Genomic DNA, 14,600 nt, shown 5'->3' with positions numbered 1-14,600 from the left:
CTCAAGGATACCTTTTCAGTTTTGAGCTAAAAGCTCTGAAACCTTCACTGGCACACCATAATTCTTGATGAAGAAGCTGTTTAGGAGTTTCGTTCATAAGATCAAGAAGAACTTTACACTTTACTTCATGAGGCCAGTCCCTTCGTGAGATTACTCTCCTTATGCCTTTTTCTTTAAGTGCAGGTATAATTTTACCGTAAAACATATCACTTGGTCGGGGAACAGGTGGAGGAACAGAAGTTTTTGTATTGCCACCACCTGTTGTTGAGAGCTGTGCCAATTGATTGCGACTTTGCCAAGACTTAAAGAGTGTATATATACTTATTACATTATCAACCCACTGAATTAGACCAGCACGACCACTAATTGGAGTCACAGAATAATAGCGAATCCCAAGAGAATAACCATGAGTTTCAGGAGAGGAGCGCATAAAGCCCTTTATAGCTTGCAATAACTGCATGATTCTCGCATCAAGGCGTAGATCTTCCCTTCCTTTCAAAAGATACGTGTACTTTTGACCATCCGAACCCAGTATAACAAGTTTCTTAGGTTTAGTTTTGGTTGACAGGATATCCACTTGCTCCGAGAAAGAAGCAATTGTGACAGTTCCATGAAGATTAGCACTGCTTATGCCAGATGCAGATATTGTTTCATGCTTCTCAAGACCAGGCATTGGAACATCAGAAGATGATAATGTAGCAAGTTGTGGTGCAACTTCTCTTAAGGAAATTGATGACTTCCTTTGGTAAGATGCCAAGGATGCAGCAATAAGATCAAATGGTCGCCACACATCACTAAGTGCTGAAGCTGATGCTGGAGGACTCTTAAAGTGTAAGATGGCCAATTTTAACTGTTCTCTGTACTCCTCATGGAACCAGACCTCATGAGGCGTTTCCGGATATCGAGATGTAGAAGCCAGACGACGTTCCAAGGCCACAACAATGGGGGCCATCATAGCAGCATATTTAGCAGCATTAATCTTGTTCTTCTCACTCTGGCTGAGAGTAACATTTTCTGCAATTCTTGCAGCTTCCTCTTTCAATAAATTTATGCGCCGCATTACATCTGGAAATAATTAATTACACAACCTCATATATTATGTGATCAAAGAAAAACAAGATAGTAACAAGCACGAGGTAAAATCAAAGACAATGGTCCTAGCAAGTAATAGCAATAATATTTAAAAAAAACAGAACTAGGAAGGCCTTAAGACCTGTTTGTCGAAGGAGGGGGTGGAATTTTGTGGGACATATTTTGTTCTCTAAAATATATCTACAGTATATCTACAGAATACAAATAAAAGTGAAAATGGTAGTACCGTGATAGTGTTATTTTGAACAAGTATTAAACATAATCTTAAATCTAGAATTTGGATTATAGTCTCTCTTTCCCTTTATAAGAAGAATATTTTGTTCTCCAAGTCATTTTCTGTAGGCAGAAACTATGAAACATTGACAGAAAAAAAGCATCGTACACATTAATTTATCTTGAAAGAAGTGAAACCTAAAATCAATATTGACAGAGAAAGTCATTCTTATGAAATATTAAACCAATTTTCATACGGGGACAATGAAATTTAAATTGAAAAATTCGTGCACATAATGCATATATTATTTATATAAATTAAAAAAGGAACAACCTTTAGGGACAAGTCCCTAAAAGAAAAGTTCATGCATATAAATATTGAAAAGATGAATATCAAGAATAGCCAACTCATTAGTTTTGGCTGCATCAGCAAAATATCATTGTTCATATAGGAAAGAACCTCATCGAATTGATAAGATGAAACTTTAGGGATAAAAATAAACTAAACAATTCCATTATTCTAAATCATTTTGATCTGTGGTGCATAAAACATAAGCTTCTTTTTTTTTCTGAAGGGTAAGTAAGTCCTCCATTATATGCTAGACGAGGAAAACCCCTTCAGGTTAGTGGAGCCCTTGGTGCTTTCCATGGACTATTAAGAGGTACCAGACACACGGAAAAGAAAAGAGAAATTTAGTATATCATTTACCCACCAAAAATTCATTGGAAAAATCTTGATGTGTTGAAAATCCTATCAAAAAAGTTAGCTAGGAGACAAACTAGGAATCAGCTTCCCATCAAAGCACATACACAAAAATTTCCATTTGTAAGTCACAGGATATTGCACCTAATTAATTTAGGCCAGTACATGAGCTGAATTCCTTTCCAAGGGCAATTAAAATAAATAAACAAAAAAAAAAACTTATCAGAGCTTATACATTTAATGTCATAAAAAAATCTCAATCATTGAAAACCTATAAAAAAAAATAGATCCAAGTACCTAGATTTCAAATAGGAACCAGCATCCCATCAGAAACTATAATTAAAATACAAAATTACTATATGCAGATAGTGGCATAGCAATTATATTATTTAGGCCAGCAAGCACACGAACCTTATTCCTTTCCAAAGGCTCTACTTATCAAATGATTGCAAATAAACCAAGTATAACATTAAAGCAAATTAAACAAGTAGAACACTGCAATCCAAATATAAAAATTGCAGCTGCTCCTCAATATAACATGATAATAAAGTTGTTCGCTTTTACCTTTAGAAAGAAAAACAATAATTGAATCTGTGTTGAATAGGCCTAAGGAAAATATATTAATGAATGTAAAATAAAGTACATTAAACCTAAATAAAATAAGCAACAAGTTTTCCACTCGGAATGCTTGTGCAACTAGTTGAAAAAAAAAACTTAAAAGAAATTGTTACCAGCAAACATTAATAAAGTGACCAATCATGCCTCACAACCTGTAAGGTATGATTGGTTGTGATATTGACTGAGTTCAAGTCAAACTTAAGCCATTCAAATAGGGAAAGTTAAATTTTTCCAAATCTTTTTATAAGTTGGCATTACGCATAACAAAAAGCAAAATCAAGAGAAATTAGCTGACCTGTGTGGAGATCTTGGAGTGTGCTGAGCCACAGCTCCTCCCAAAGAACGGTAACATTTCCCAGCTCATTTATCATAAGTTGAACATCCTGGACCAATCTTGGATAAATTTTACTCTGCGTGCAACAAGACTATGCTTCAACAATCTTGATTCCACTTCAATTAGGCATGTTATAAATTGTGATACCAACTTCTTATAAATAAAATGATTCAGTACAGGACTTTTACTAAAGTGAAAATATTATTTCCCCAGTAAACGCTATTTTCAACTGTCAACCATTTAAATCAAAGAGGTTCATTGGTATAACTATAAAAATAATAACGTTGTGCAAAATCACCCAAATTATGGTCAATTGGAACCTTGATAAACAATAAGGCCCAGATGAGTAAAGCATATTAGTGAAAGGAACTCCCGTTACCAAACAATTGAGTATGTGTTGAAGTTCCTGTGGAAGCTCTTCATTGGCATTCACATCAACTAGAGTTGGGTAAACAATAGATGAAGGAGATTTCTTGGCCAACATCATCAATAAGCCCTCCAACTGACTGCGAACCACTTGCTCAGGATGAGTAGTTAGTCGAGCAAATAATTGTGGTGTAACATCCTACAAAAGATTCATCGTCACAATGTATTATTTATCTTCATCAAAAAAATTATGAGATGCATGCTAAAACTATGAAACACCCTCCCACCTGCCATGGTGATAGAGGAACAGTCGACAGAGCAGGTTCCAGTGTTTCTTTTAACTCCGCCCCATAATTGAGTAGAATATGCAAAATATACAGCGTAGCCCTTAAGGTATAGCTGCTTGATTTTTGTTTCAAAAACTCACCACCAAAGCCTGCTAATTGATTATCACAAATCTTCGCAGATGAATATGAAAGATATTGTATAAAGCCATGAGCTGCATGCCCAAACAATGAAACTCTTCTCTTCCTCAAAGTCCACCAAATTACAATTAAATTATTGACTAGAGATAATATGTCATATTCATCTAAGCCCAAATTTTTATGCAAGAAGCAAACTTTTAACTTAGAGGCTAGAGTGGCAGAAAAACATTCGTCGCCTGAGTTTTCTGCACCAGGTGCACCAGCTGAAGCTTCAATAATATTCACTACCTGCTGCACCAAAACCTTTATAAGGTTCTCATTCCTCAAATGCTCAGCAGAATTAGAAATTGTGCCACTTTCAAACTTGTACTGAAAGAGCTGTGTAATCAGAGATTCTATTCTTATGTTCTCCTCTTCAGTTAACTTAAATCTCCCAGGTAGAACTTCCTGGGTGAGGATAGGAGAAAACAAGCATGTACGGACGACACTTTCTTGAGGATTAAGAAGAGAATCTCTAGCTTGAGTTAAACACCAAGAAGCATAGCAAATCCAAGCCTTACCCATAGTGGGACAAAGATGGGTAGACAATTTTGTAGCTGAACCTACCATTTCCTCAATAATAGGACCAATACTTGGGGTACCACTTAAGGTTTCATCACTAAAGGTGGGTCTATCTGTGCCAAAAGAACTCCCAAAATCTGAAAGCATATCAGTAACAATCTTATCGAGCCTCAAGTCTGAATAACTCTGCCTCAACCAGTGTGAGAGTTTCAAGCATGCCTTCGCCTTCAAAAAACTGTCATCAGAGTTGGAATCTAAAGATGCTGAAGAGATCATGCAAGGACGCACAAATGACCAAAGGCCTGTGAGAGCATCTTCAAATTTCCTTTCAGCATGCATTAGCATGATGTCCTCAAACTGCAAAGATGAGACAAGGAAATCTTGGTAACCTTCTTCAGAGCAACTCAATATGTGATCTTTGAGAAATTTCTTTAGACGACTAGCCAACATTAGGTTGTTTTTCTTACGAGCTAGACCCAATAAATCTATACAGAGTTTTAGAGTGACAGGAGAAGTTGGTGAAATGGTTTGATAAACCCTCATTACTTTTAGCCATTGATTACAATCTTCATATATTCTACTTGATGGATATTGCATGGATTGAACATGTGAACTTAGAACTGATGGAAGTTGTTTGAATTTATCTTGGCTGTCTTTGAGCTGGTAACCATCTTCGAATACATAGATGCAATGTAATTGGATGGCATATGCAGCAGCCTCTCTTAACCCATCAAGAGGTAAAACAGCCAATGTTTCCTCCAGCATCAATCTGGCTTTATGCAATTCCTTAGGCACCTTTTCTTCATTTCCCTCATTTTGCAAAAGCATTGCCTGTAAGAGCATTTGCTCACTCCTATGCAAGCCCAAGTTAGGATCAAGTGTAAGTTCACTGCTACTTTTAGGTGTCAAATCAAGGAATGCCCATGTCGCCTGAAAATCTCCCTCATCATAACGTGCTAAAGCATGAATTGCATTAATTTCATTGCCTGTTGTGGTTAGAGCACCAGAGTAATTCTTCCCAGCATGCTTAGCACGAAGTGCTTGCAAGTCTAATAGCCAGGATTCTAGAGACTTCCAGTCACATACAGATGTGTAACTCTCAATCACACGTGCAATGACAAACTGTACACCATCAGAGCCTAAGGAACCAAGTGACTCCTCATTTTGTAGCAAGAGAATAAAGTGAGCAGCAGCCTTTTCATATTGACCTTCAGCCTGATGTACAAGTCCAGTAATCCATGAAAAGGGTCCCAATATTTCTCTATGAGTAAAAGATTGGTTTTCCTCCCCAAACAAGGAAGAGAACGTCATGGAAACCCATTTATGTAGACCAATCAAAGCCTCTGATTCATGACTCTTACAGAGAGCCAGTGCCATGTGACGCAAAACCTTCATGATGTCCATAGAAAATTTACTCTTGATACTATGGAGGTGATCAGCAACATGGGCCCTAGAGTTGTCCTTCAAAGCTAAGGTCACAACATTCCTGAGCTCCTGCAAACGTAGAGTACAGTATTGAATGGTAGCATCATGGCATTGCAAAGCCAACCCAGCATTCATCATTGGATCACATATTCGAGCAAACCACTCCTCACACACTTTTTTGTTGGCTCTAAAAAATAATGAACTTGAACGACTAGCCAATGGTAAAACAATAGAACCCTCATACGCATTGTATACATTTTTCTTTAGAGCTTCAACAAAATCCAGCAATAACCTCATTGGTAACAAGTGAGCACCAGATGCCCCAATCATACTTAAGTTCCCATCATTTTGCTCATTATCAAGTTGTAGTAGGTGTGAAATGTCCAAAAGCATCCGCTCTAAAGCAGCAAAAGTTTGGGTTGGGCCCCCAAGGTTAGTCCGAAGTCGCAAGCCAATACAATACCTAGCTGCTTCATGTATAGCCCACCAAACACCAGCCAAATTATTAACTGAGCAATTCTTCTCAAGAATATATTCATCCACTTTGACATCCAACCATACAACATTGGCACCAGAGTTTCCTGTTTCTTCAACTTGATTTGAAAGACTGTCTTTTGAACTCCGACAACTATTAATTAAGCGTTGTATCCAAGAAGAAAGAGGGACCTTCCATCTTTGTGAAATATAACTCAAGACAGAAACAAGTTGTTGTGAGTGAAGTTGTTTATAAAGTTGCTTCAAGGCAAAAATTTGCCTCCAATGCAAATTAGAATCATTGCCAAATTTAATAACACTGGACCACGATGATGTAGTTGTCTCAGAGTCATGCAGCCCGCATGAGTACATTGTAATTGGTAAGACATGAGCAAGCAACCTCACAAATACATTTTTTATCTCATTATCTGGATCACCAAGTTTGTCTAGGACCATTTCAGCTATATGATAAAAGTACAACGGATGTACAAGCCTTGCCTGCAGGAGCAGCTTCAAAACTAATGCAACATGTGACCTCACTCTTGATTCTTTATCTGATGCAGCATTCATAATAGAGAAAAGCACATTCCTAATAATCCCCACATTTTCAAAAGCTTCATCAAAATAAGTTTTTGGGTTTGAGTTTTTGTAAATAGCATTGATATTCTCACAAAATCTCTGGATCCAACCTAGAGTTACTATTTTAACTGCAAGAGGTGAAGAAACATGAAGACCTTTAACATAGAGAGGACTGTACTTCCGCAGATGCTCAATAATGGCAGCTGAATGTTCATTTATGGAGCTGTCACGAATAATGATTTTGTCAGCACTATTGTCCATAGATGACTTTCTGCAGTTGTGATTTCTTGTAGAGCACTTGTTCAAAAATTCAGCTTCAGATAACCTATCCAATGTCTTGAGAACACTAACTTGCAACTCTTCATCAGACTGACTGGGTAAATTAAAAGGATCTAATTTCTCGATAATAAACGAGAGTAATTCTTCAGACCTCTTAAGATATAAGGTTGCAATATCTAATTGGCCAACCAAACTGGCATTCCTACCCAGTAAAACACACGTCAACAAAACTTTCAAATCAAATTTAATCAATGCAAACAATTCAAATTTTGAATAGACTTTAGTATTTTCAACACTACCAACTCCATCTACTTGACCCAATCTTTTCACTAGCAGATCCTTCAGCAATTCTAGCTCTTCAATTAATGAAGTCACTGCTTGTTGAACAACTTCATTGTTTCCATGTTGAAGTAGAAAAATATATGTGGCTGCAGAACTCCCTGTAACTAAATGATTTGGATGTAAACGTAGCTGAGATATTGGTGCATCAAACTGTAGTATTTTCTGCACAGCTGATGTGTAAAGACCAAAATTTTGCAACGATAGCAACTGGAGGTTAGTTTTTAAAACCCCATGAACTTGATATGAGGTAATCTTTCCAGCTCCAACTGTTGGTGTGGTACACTTCATTTCCAAGCTTTGAAATAAGATATCAACTGTAAGTGTATAAAAAGTAGAAAATCTTTCACATAATATTTCTGCTAAAAGAGTTAAGCACTTCCATGAATCCCCAATCCATTCTGACCACCCAAACTTCTGACCAAACATAGATAGGCATTCCAACAACAATGGAACCATTCTGCTGAGTGGGTCACTTATCTGTTCCAATAAATTCAGTTCCAGTAACCCAGATGCAGTAGACTGCAAAACTACTGAGAAACAGGAAAGAAGAGCAAGCAACCTCCGAAACTGTTGTGGAGTTCCAGGACTTCCATCTTGAAGCAAAGCATCCATATCGCCCAAAAACTTGGAGATCAATCCAAGTGAAAATTGCAAGTTACCCACCCAATGTTTCTGAAATTGCAAGAAACTTTCCATGATGATTCGTCTATCTGATTCAGCAAGGTCTGGCACCAATGCCCAACCCAATAGCAGATCCACAATGTCAAGAAAGTGAGGCTGGAATGTTCTAGAAAACTTCAATGAAATCAGAGTTAAAACACTCAGAATCTGGTGCAACAAACTCAAGGAGGTTCTCTCATCCTCAAGAAGTACTTGGCACGCTTTTAGAATTGGCAAAGCAAATCTCTCAATTGCAGCAATGTCTCCCACATTTAGAAACTCCCTTAGGCTGTCCAAAGCCAATTCTGCGGCCCCATCACCAGAGATGACATTGCTCAGCAATGGCAATGCCCAACCAATGAATCGATCAACCAAAGTTCCAAGTAAAACATGGTTAGGTCTACCATTTGACGTTACAGGTGTCGAACAAATAACAGCACAAAGTGCGCCGTAGGCTACAGCAGCTTCCCTCCGAACTGAGTATGACCTGAAATCCAATATATCCAGAGATTACAAGAAGCCCAAATTCCAAAGAAATATATAATAATTATATAACTTATTTTACAAATCAAAGCTTTTCTTTATGATGTTGATACCCCCAAAGTGCAAATTACAGAGTCTACATGAAGCTAAAATTCCACTACAGAAATTTTACAAATCAAAGCCTTCTTTTATGAAGCGGATGACCCAATTGGTCTCTAAATTTTTAAATAAATATTTGATAAAACGCCTTCTTAAATTCCCGCTTTGTTACGTACATTTCGGATTGAAATTTTTAGTTTTACCAAAGAAAAAAAAATCAGGGGCAAGAAAATTCACCTAAATCGTATCTAAATATAGTTTGAAACAAAAAATGAAAAGAGAAAATAAAACTGGAATAGAGAGAAGTGTTTGTTTACTTGTCAGAAAGAAGCTGACAGAAGCCCTGGGCGAGGAAAGTAGCGGAGTGGGTGACGAGGAGTGAGTTGGGCGTGTAGAGAATGGCGCGATGGAGTGAGTTCAAGGCGGAGATTCGAGCGGCGTCGTCTTCTTCGGAGTTAGAAAAGGTGGTGGAGGTGGATGAGGAAGCGGGATCGTCCTTGGGGAGGGCTACAGAGAGAAGCCCAGCTAGTTGCTGCTGCTGCTGCTGGTGGAGTCCCTGCATCATTCATTCATATGCCGCTTCAATTCGAAATGGCATCTCTTATTTCTTATTGCACTGCTCTCAACCCATGACCGCCATAGCCAGAGAATAATGAGTTCCCTCCTTTTTCCGGTTTTCCTTTCCAGGACAAAATTAAATAAAATAAACCCAAAAGTCGAAGACTACACGTGGAGACCCGCTAAAAGGAGCTATCCCGGTAAGAGTAGTCATCTTTAACTGGTCTAATTTTTTATTTATTTTTTGGAATGGAATGTATCACAGGATAGAAAGTACAATTAGTAATAATGAAAAATTCAACTTATCGTGTAGCATGCTAAACTAATCTAGCTAATATGAAAAAGAGATAACCTTGAAGATTGACTTATTTTTCTTTGTCAAAATTTATTATTATTGATCCTTACTGTTATCCCTAAAAAATACTAGGATGATGTGACAAATGAGAATGCGACACGTGACATCACAAATCAGGGAAAAAATGATAAAGTATTGAGAAAAGACCGACGGACAAAAAAGATAAGTCCAGGACCTATGGGGAAGTCGACCAAGCCTAAACCCCCTATGGGTGGTTGGCCTAAGCAGGCCCAAGAGCCCTAGGGGTGGTCGGTCTAACCTCTACCCCAGGGGTGGTCGCCTAACCTCTACCCTAGGGGTGGTTGGCCTAAGCAGGCCCAAGAGCCCTAGGGGTGGTCGGTCTAACCTCTACCCCAGGGGTGGTCGCCTAACCTCTACCCTAGGGGTGGTCAGCCCCAGTGTGTCCAAGAGAGTGGTCGGCTTGACCCCTACCCCAGGGGTGGTCAGCCCCAGTATGCCCAAGGATCCCTAGGGGTGGTCAACCTGACCCCAACTCCTAGGGTGGTCGGCCTGACATGTTCAAGAACCACCTGGGTAGTCGGCCTACCTTATTCTTCATAAGGTGGTCAGCTCAAACCCCCAAGTACACTTTACTGAGAAATACTCACTCTCGTTCAAACTGAGATCAACAGGCCTAGCACCCAAAAGGTCACAAGCCTAGCACTCAGAGGATCAACAGGTCCAACACCCAGAAGGTCACAGGCCTAGCATCCAAGCTCGGGTCGTCGGGCTTAGCACCTAAGTCTCACATACCAATAGACTTAACATCTTCCCAGAGGTTTCTATCGTGCATTATCCACCACGATCTAGAGAAACAACGAGAAGACTCACGATCTCATAACCATGGGGAGGTGGACACGTATCTCCACTACCTGATAATCGTGTACCAGACAATGATCCCAGTATTACTGGTCATGTAACAACCCCTGGGTACTATAAATAAAGGACCCAGGGCTTCATTTCAAGGGATCACTTTTTCTGGAATTTGGAGATCTAAAGAACATTTGGGGAGAAATTCTGGGCAACTGAGAACGAGTGAATACTTTGGTTCAACAGTGTAATTGTCGAGTGATTCAATACTAAAATCTAAGTGGATTAGGTTATTACTATTCATCATAACAGGATTGAACCACTATAAAATTCATGTGTGTTTATTTAAGATAATCGTACTCTGGTGTTTATTCTATTTATTTCGTTCAAAATGTGTCGTATACTGTACATACAACCGTTGGCCAATTTCACAGGCCAACATTTTGGTGCTTTCATTGAGAGTACGAAATCAAGAAACACACTTTCATCAGTTTACAATGCCTCCAAAACCCAATCAGACAAAGAAGACTGCTCCTAGGGATTCCACCACCCAGGATCCCATAGATCCCGTTAACGAACCTCGAGTGGAGGTTGGAGATCAACTTGATGCGAAGGATCCACAAGACGCTCACTAGGAGAAGATGGCGCAATTTCTGGCGAGGTAGGAGGCCTTTGCTACAGAAATTTCCCTTCAAAGGGTGACTATGGAACGACAACGACAACGACGGGAGATAGATGAGCAGGTCCAGAGAATGATCCAGAGGGAGCAGGAAGCTGACCGGAGACACCAAGAGGCTGATGTGGCCTTGTATGCGGCTACTCAGATAGCCCGAGCTGACGCTGAAGCTGCTGCTCAGACGGTGAGGGAGGCTCAGGACAAAGCAACAGGAATGCGAGACAACAGTAATAGAGAGTCCTAAGGGAGGAGTAGGACCCCAAGGACACTCTCAGAACCACTTTCCTAGAGACAATATGAAGAGGCATAGTTCTAGACTGCCTCCTCCATGACTAAGAAGAATAACACCATCTTGGAGTAGGAGTATTACCAACCCGAAGGCCCCCTCCTAGGGGGACCAACGAAACGACGCAGAAAATGAGGGTCAAACATCTGAGAGGCGTGACAGGAATGGAAATGGCCACTCAAAGTCTCAAAGTCATGTAGGAGGAGAGGCTCGGGGACAAGGTCGCACCGACAGGGGTAAGGCAGACCTACCACCCCTACACCCTCAGTCTCGCAAGGGAAAAGAACCGATGAATAACATCAGTACTGTGTTCGATAGGCTAGGGAAAGATGCACAACCTTAGGATTTGAGGGAGGTCATCAATAGGAGGTGATAACTCTAGGATATAGAGTTATTTTACCATTATTAAACTAATATTTTGAGCAACAACTGTGTTTCTCAAGTGATTTATAATTATTTTAAATGTAGTTTTTGTTAATTTTCTAATTAGAGCTATTAATTGTTAATGCTTGTAAATTGATGAAAAGAGGCTCATAAATGTTATGTTTGTTTTTGAAGTTGGGCAAGAGATCTAGTGGAAACTGTAGAGAAGATTTGGAGTTTGAATGGAGAAGTAAATGATCAGATTTCTGCAGCATTTTCACAGAATTTCGATCAGGCAGCATTAAGGATTTTTCACATGTATTGGTCTGCCACTTCATAAATTATTGATGCCTTTGTATTTCATTAATATATACTTTGGGCTGAAGGTCGGGCTTTTATTAATTGGTGGTCCAAAAAGCTGGAGAAAGAGAAAAAGGATGGCTTGCACGTGAGGGAGGAGCCCTAGCTCATGTGACTCAAGATTATCATCATCTTCCTTTTTGGGAGGAGTGAAGGGACAGAAAAAAATAGAGCAGCCGACTGGTACAAAGAAAAGAATCCAATTTAGAAGCGAAAAAGAAGAAAAAAGGAGAGAGGATTCTAAGGAGGAAGACAAAAAGTTGGGGGACACTCCACAATATTCTTGGCTTACTTTCTTCCCCTTCTCTTAGATCTTAATTCTCTTTTGCATTTTATTTTAGGTTATGGATGATTATAAGTTGGGTTATTTTGTGTTTGAAGCTATGAACTAATTATCTTAAAGTTAGGATAATTAAGAAACTTTATTATGCAATTGTGGAACTTTGCTATTGATGTTTAATGTTAATTGAAGTTTATTCATTCAAATAAATTTCATGCTTAATATTTACTATTGCTTTATCACCCTTAGTAAATGATTGAAATAGTTGAGATTGCTGAAAATGATTATAATTATTGGACAAAAGACTTGAATGGTGCAAGATTAATTTCTTTGATTTTAATTTTGTAAGGGTATAGATATATATATCTTTGCCTTGCACAATCTAATAGAATTGGTGCTTGATATGAAATTCTTGAAATTAAATTGGCTTAGACATAAGTAATTTAATTAGAGAATTAAACCCATTTGATTTCGACGGAAACTTATGGCTTGATTAAAATTCTTGATTAGTAAGCTGTCAGTGTGCCACAGCATTTTCATAGCATTGTTTCCAGTAATTGCATAATAGGGGGAATTAATTATCCTAGCTTACCATTTTATTATCAACTAATTTTCATATTGAATTCCATTAATTTAGATTTTAAATTCAGTTGTTAGTTATTTTTAATTGCATAAAAAAAACAACTTCCAATTTAATTTGAGTTTGGTTCTTATATTTTTAATCATTTTGCTAGATTTTAATTTCACAATTTTAAGCTTAAAAACAATCATTGTGGATACAATATTGGGTTCTTATCACCTTATTACTTGTTGACAGTGTACACTTGCACTTAGTATCTATTTTACCTAACAAGTTTTTGGCGTCGTTGCCGGGGATTGTTTAAAGTCATTTATTGTGAAATTAAGTATATCGCAATTTGGTTTAAATTGTTTTTGTACTAACTTGGGTGATTCTCGTGCAATTTCAGGTTTACACAGTGTATGAACAAGAATCAAGACCTGAACTACTTCCCATTGATCCAGAAATCAAGCGTCAATTTAGAAGAAGGCGAAAGATACAAAAATAAAAAAGGGGAGTAGTGATGATGGATGCTGAGCAAGGAGCTCAACAGGGAACCGCTCAAAGGGCCGCAAATCAAGCAGGAGTCGCTAAAGAAAGAGTAACTCAAGAGAGAGTAGTTCAAAGGGGAGTAGCTGCCAATAATGGGCAAAATGCAGTGATTGTGGCTGATGACAGAGATCGTGCTATTAGGCAATATGCTCTCCCCCTCTTCAATGAGCTCAATTCGGGCATCGTTAGGCCAAAAATCCAAGCTACACAGTTGGAGTTGAAGCCCGTTATGTTCCAAATGCTTCAAACTGTGGGCTAGTTCAGCGGAATGCCAACAGAGGATCCTCACCTTCATCTTCGATTGTTCATTGAAGTGAGTGATTCATTCAAGCTGCCCGGAGTTACAGAAGATTCCTTGAGACTGAAGTTGTTCCCATACTCCTTGATAGACAGAGCTAGAGCTTGGTTGAACTCTTTTCCATCTGATTTTGTGACTACTTGGCAAGAGTTGGCTGAGCGGTTTTTGATGAAGTATTTCCCTCCCACTAAGAATGCCAAGCTCCGCAATGAGATTACTTCATTTCAGCAACTTGATGAAGAATCTTTATATGAGGCATGGGAGCGGTTTAAGGAGTTGTTGCACAAATGCCCTCATCATGGCATTCCTCATTGCATCTAGATGGAGACATTTTACAATGGTCTGAACGCTCATACTAGAATGGTGGTTGATGCTTCAGCAAACGGGGCTCTTCTTGCTAAGTCCTATAATGAGGCATATGAAATCCTTGAGAGGATATCCAACAATAATTATCAGTGGCCCACTACTAGATCAGCTACAGGTAGAAAGGCGATTGATATTCATGAGGTAGATGCCATCACTTCTTTGGCATCTCAAGTTTCCTCTATTTTGAATATGCTCAAGACAATGAACATGGGAATGAATCATTCAATGGGGCAGCCTATGGGGACATAAATGGGGCCCATGGAGAACATTTCTTGTGTGTATTGTGGTGAGGGTCATACTTTTGACAACTGTCCTTCCAATCCAGCAGCTGTGTGTTACATGGGGAATCAAAATAGGAATAGCCCTTATTCTAATTCTTACAACCCATCATGGAGGCAACATCCCAACTTCTCGTGGAGTAATCAAGGGGCTGGCCCTAGCAATTCTTTTATGCCTCCAAGACCAAATTTCCCACCGGGTTATC

General features: G+C 38.9%; 1 protein-coding gene and 1 non-coding gene across 2 annotated transcripts in view; both read right to left on the bottom strand.

Annotated features, from left to right (window-relative positions):
- LOC133798215 (uncharacterized) overlaps positions 1–9,339 on the bottom strand; it is a 32,120-nt gene extending 22,781 nt beyond the window's left edge. Inside the window, exons 1-5 of the mRNA XM_062236435.1 lie at positions 8,971–9,339; positions 3,614–8,558; positions 3,340–3,525; positions 2,922–3,036; positions 12–1,065 (exon numbers count right to left, since the gene is read on the bottom strand). Coding sequence (XP_062092419.1) covers positions 12–1,065; positions 2,922–3,036; positions 3,340–3,525; positions 3,614–8,558; positions 8,971–9,218 — 6,548 coding nt within the window. The 5' untranslated portion in view covers positions 9,219–9,339. The remainder of the gene's footprint in view (positions 1–11; positions 1,066–2,921; positions 3,037–3,339; positions 3,526–3,613; positions 8,559–8,970) is intronic.
- Positions 9,340–13,948: 4,609 nt separating this feature from the next.
- LOC133813392 (small nucleolar RNA R71) lies at positions 13,949–14,055 on the bottom strand. Its single transcript, XR_009884406.1, has one exon. It is a non-coding gene; the product is annotated as a small nucleolar RNA R71 (small nucleolar RNA).
- Between the last annotated feature and the right edge of the window lie 545 nt (positions 14,056–14,600).

This window comes from Humulus lupulus, chromosome 1 (genome assembly GCF_963169125.1).
Source record: "Humulus lupulus chromosome 1, drHumLupu1.1, whole genome shotgun sequence".
Taxonomy (NCBI): domain Eukaryota; kingdom Viridiplantae; phylum Streptophyta; class Magnoliopsida; order Rosales; family Cannabaceae; genus Humulus; species Humulus lupulus.
This window is presented reverse-complemented; position numbering and strand designations above follow the sequence as displayed.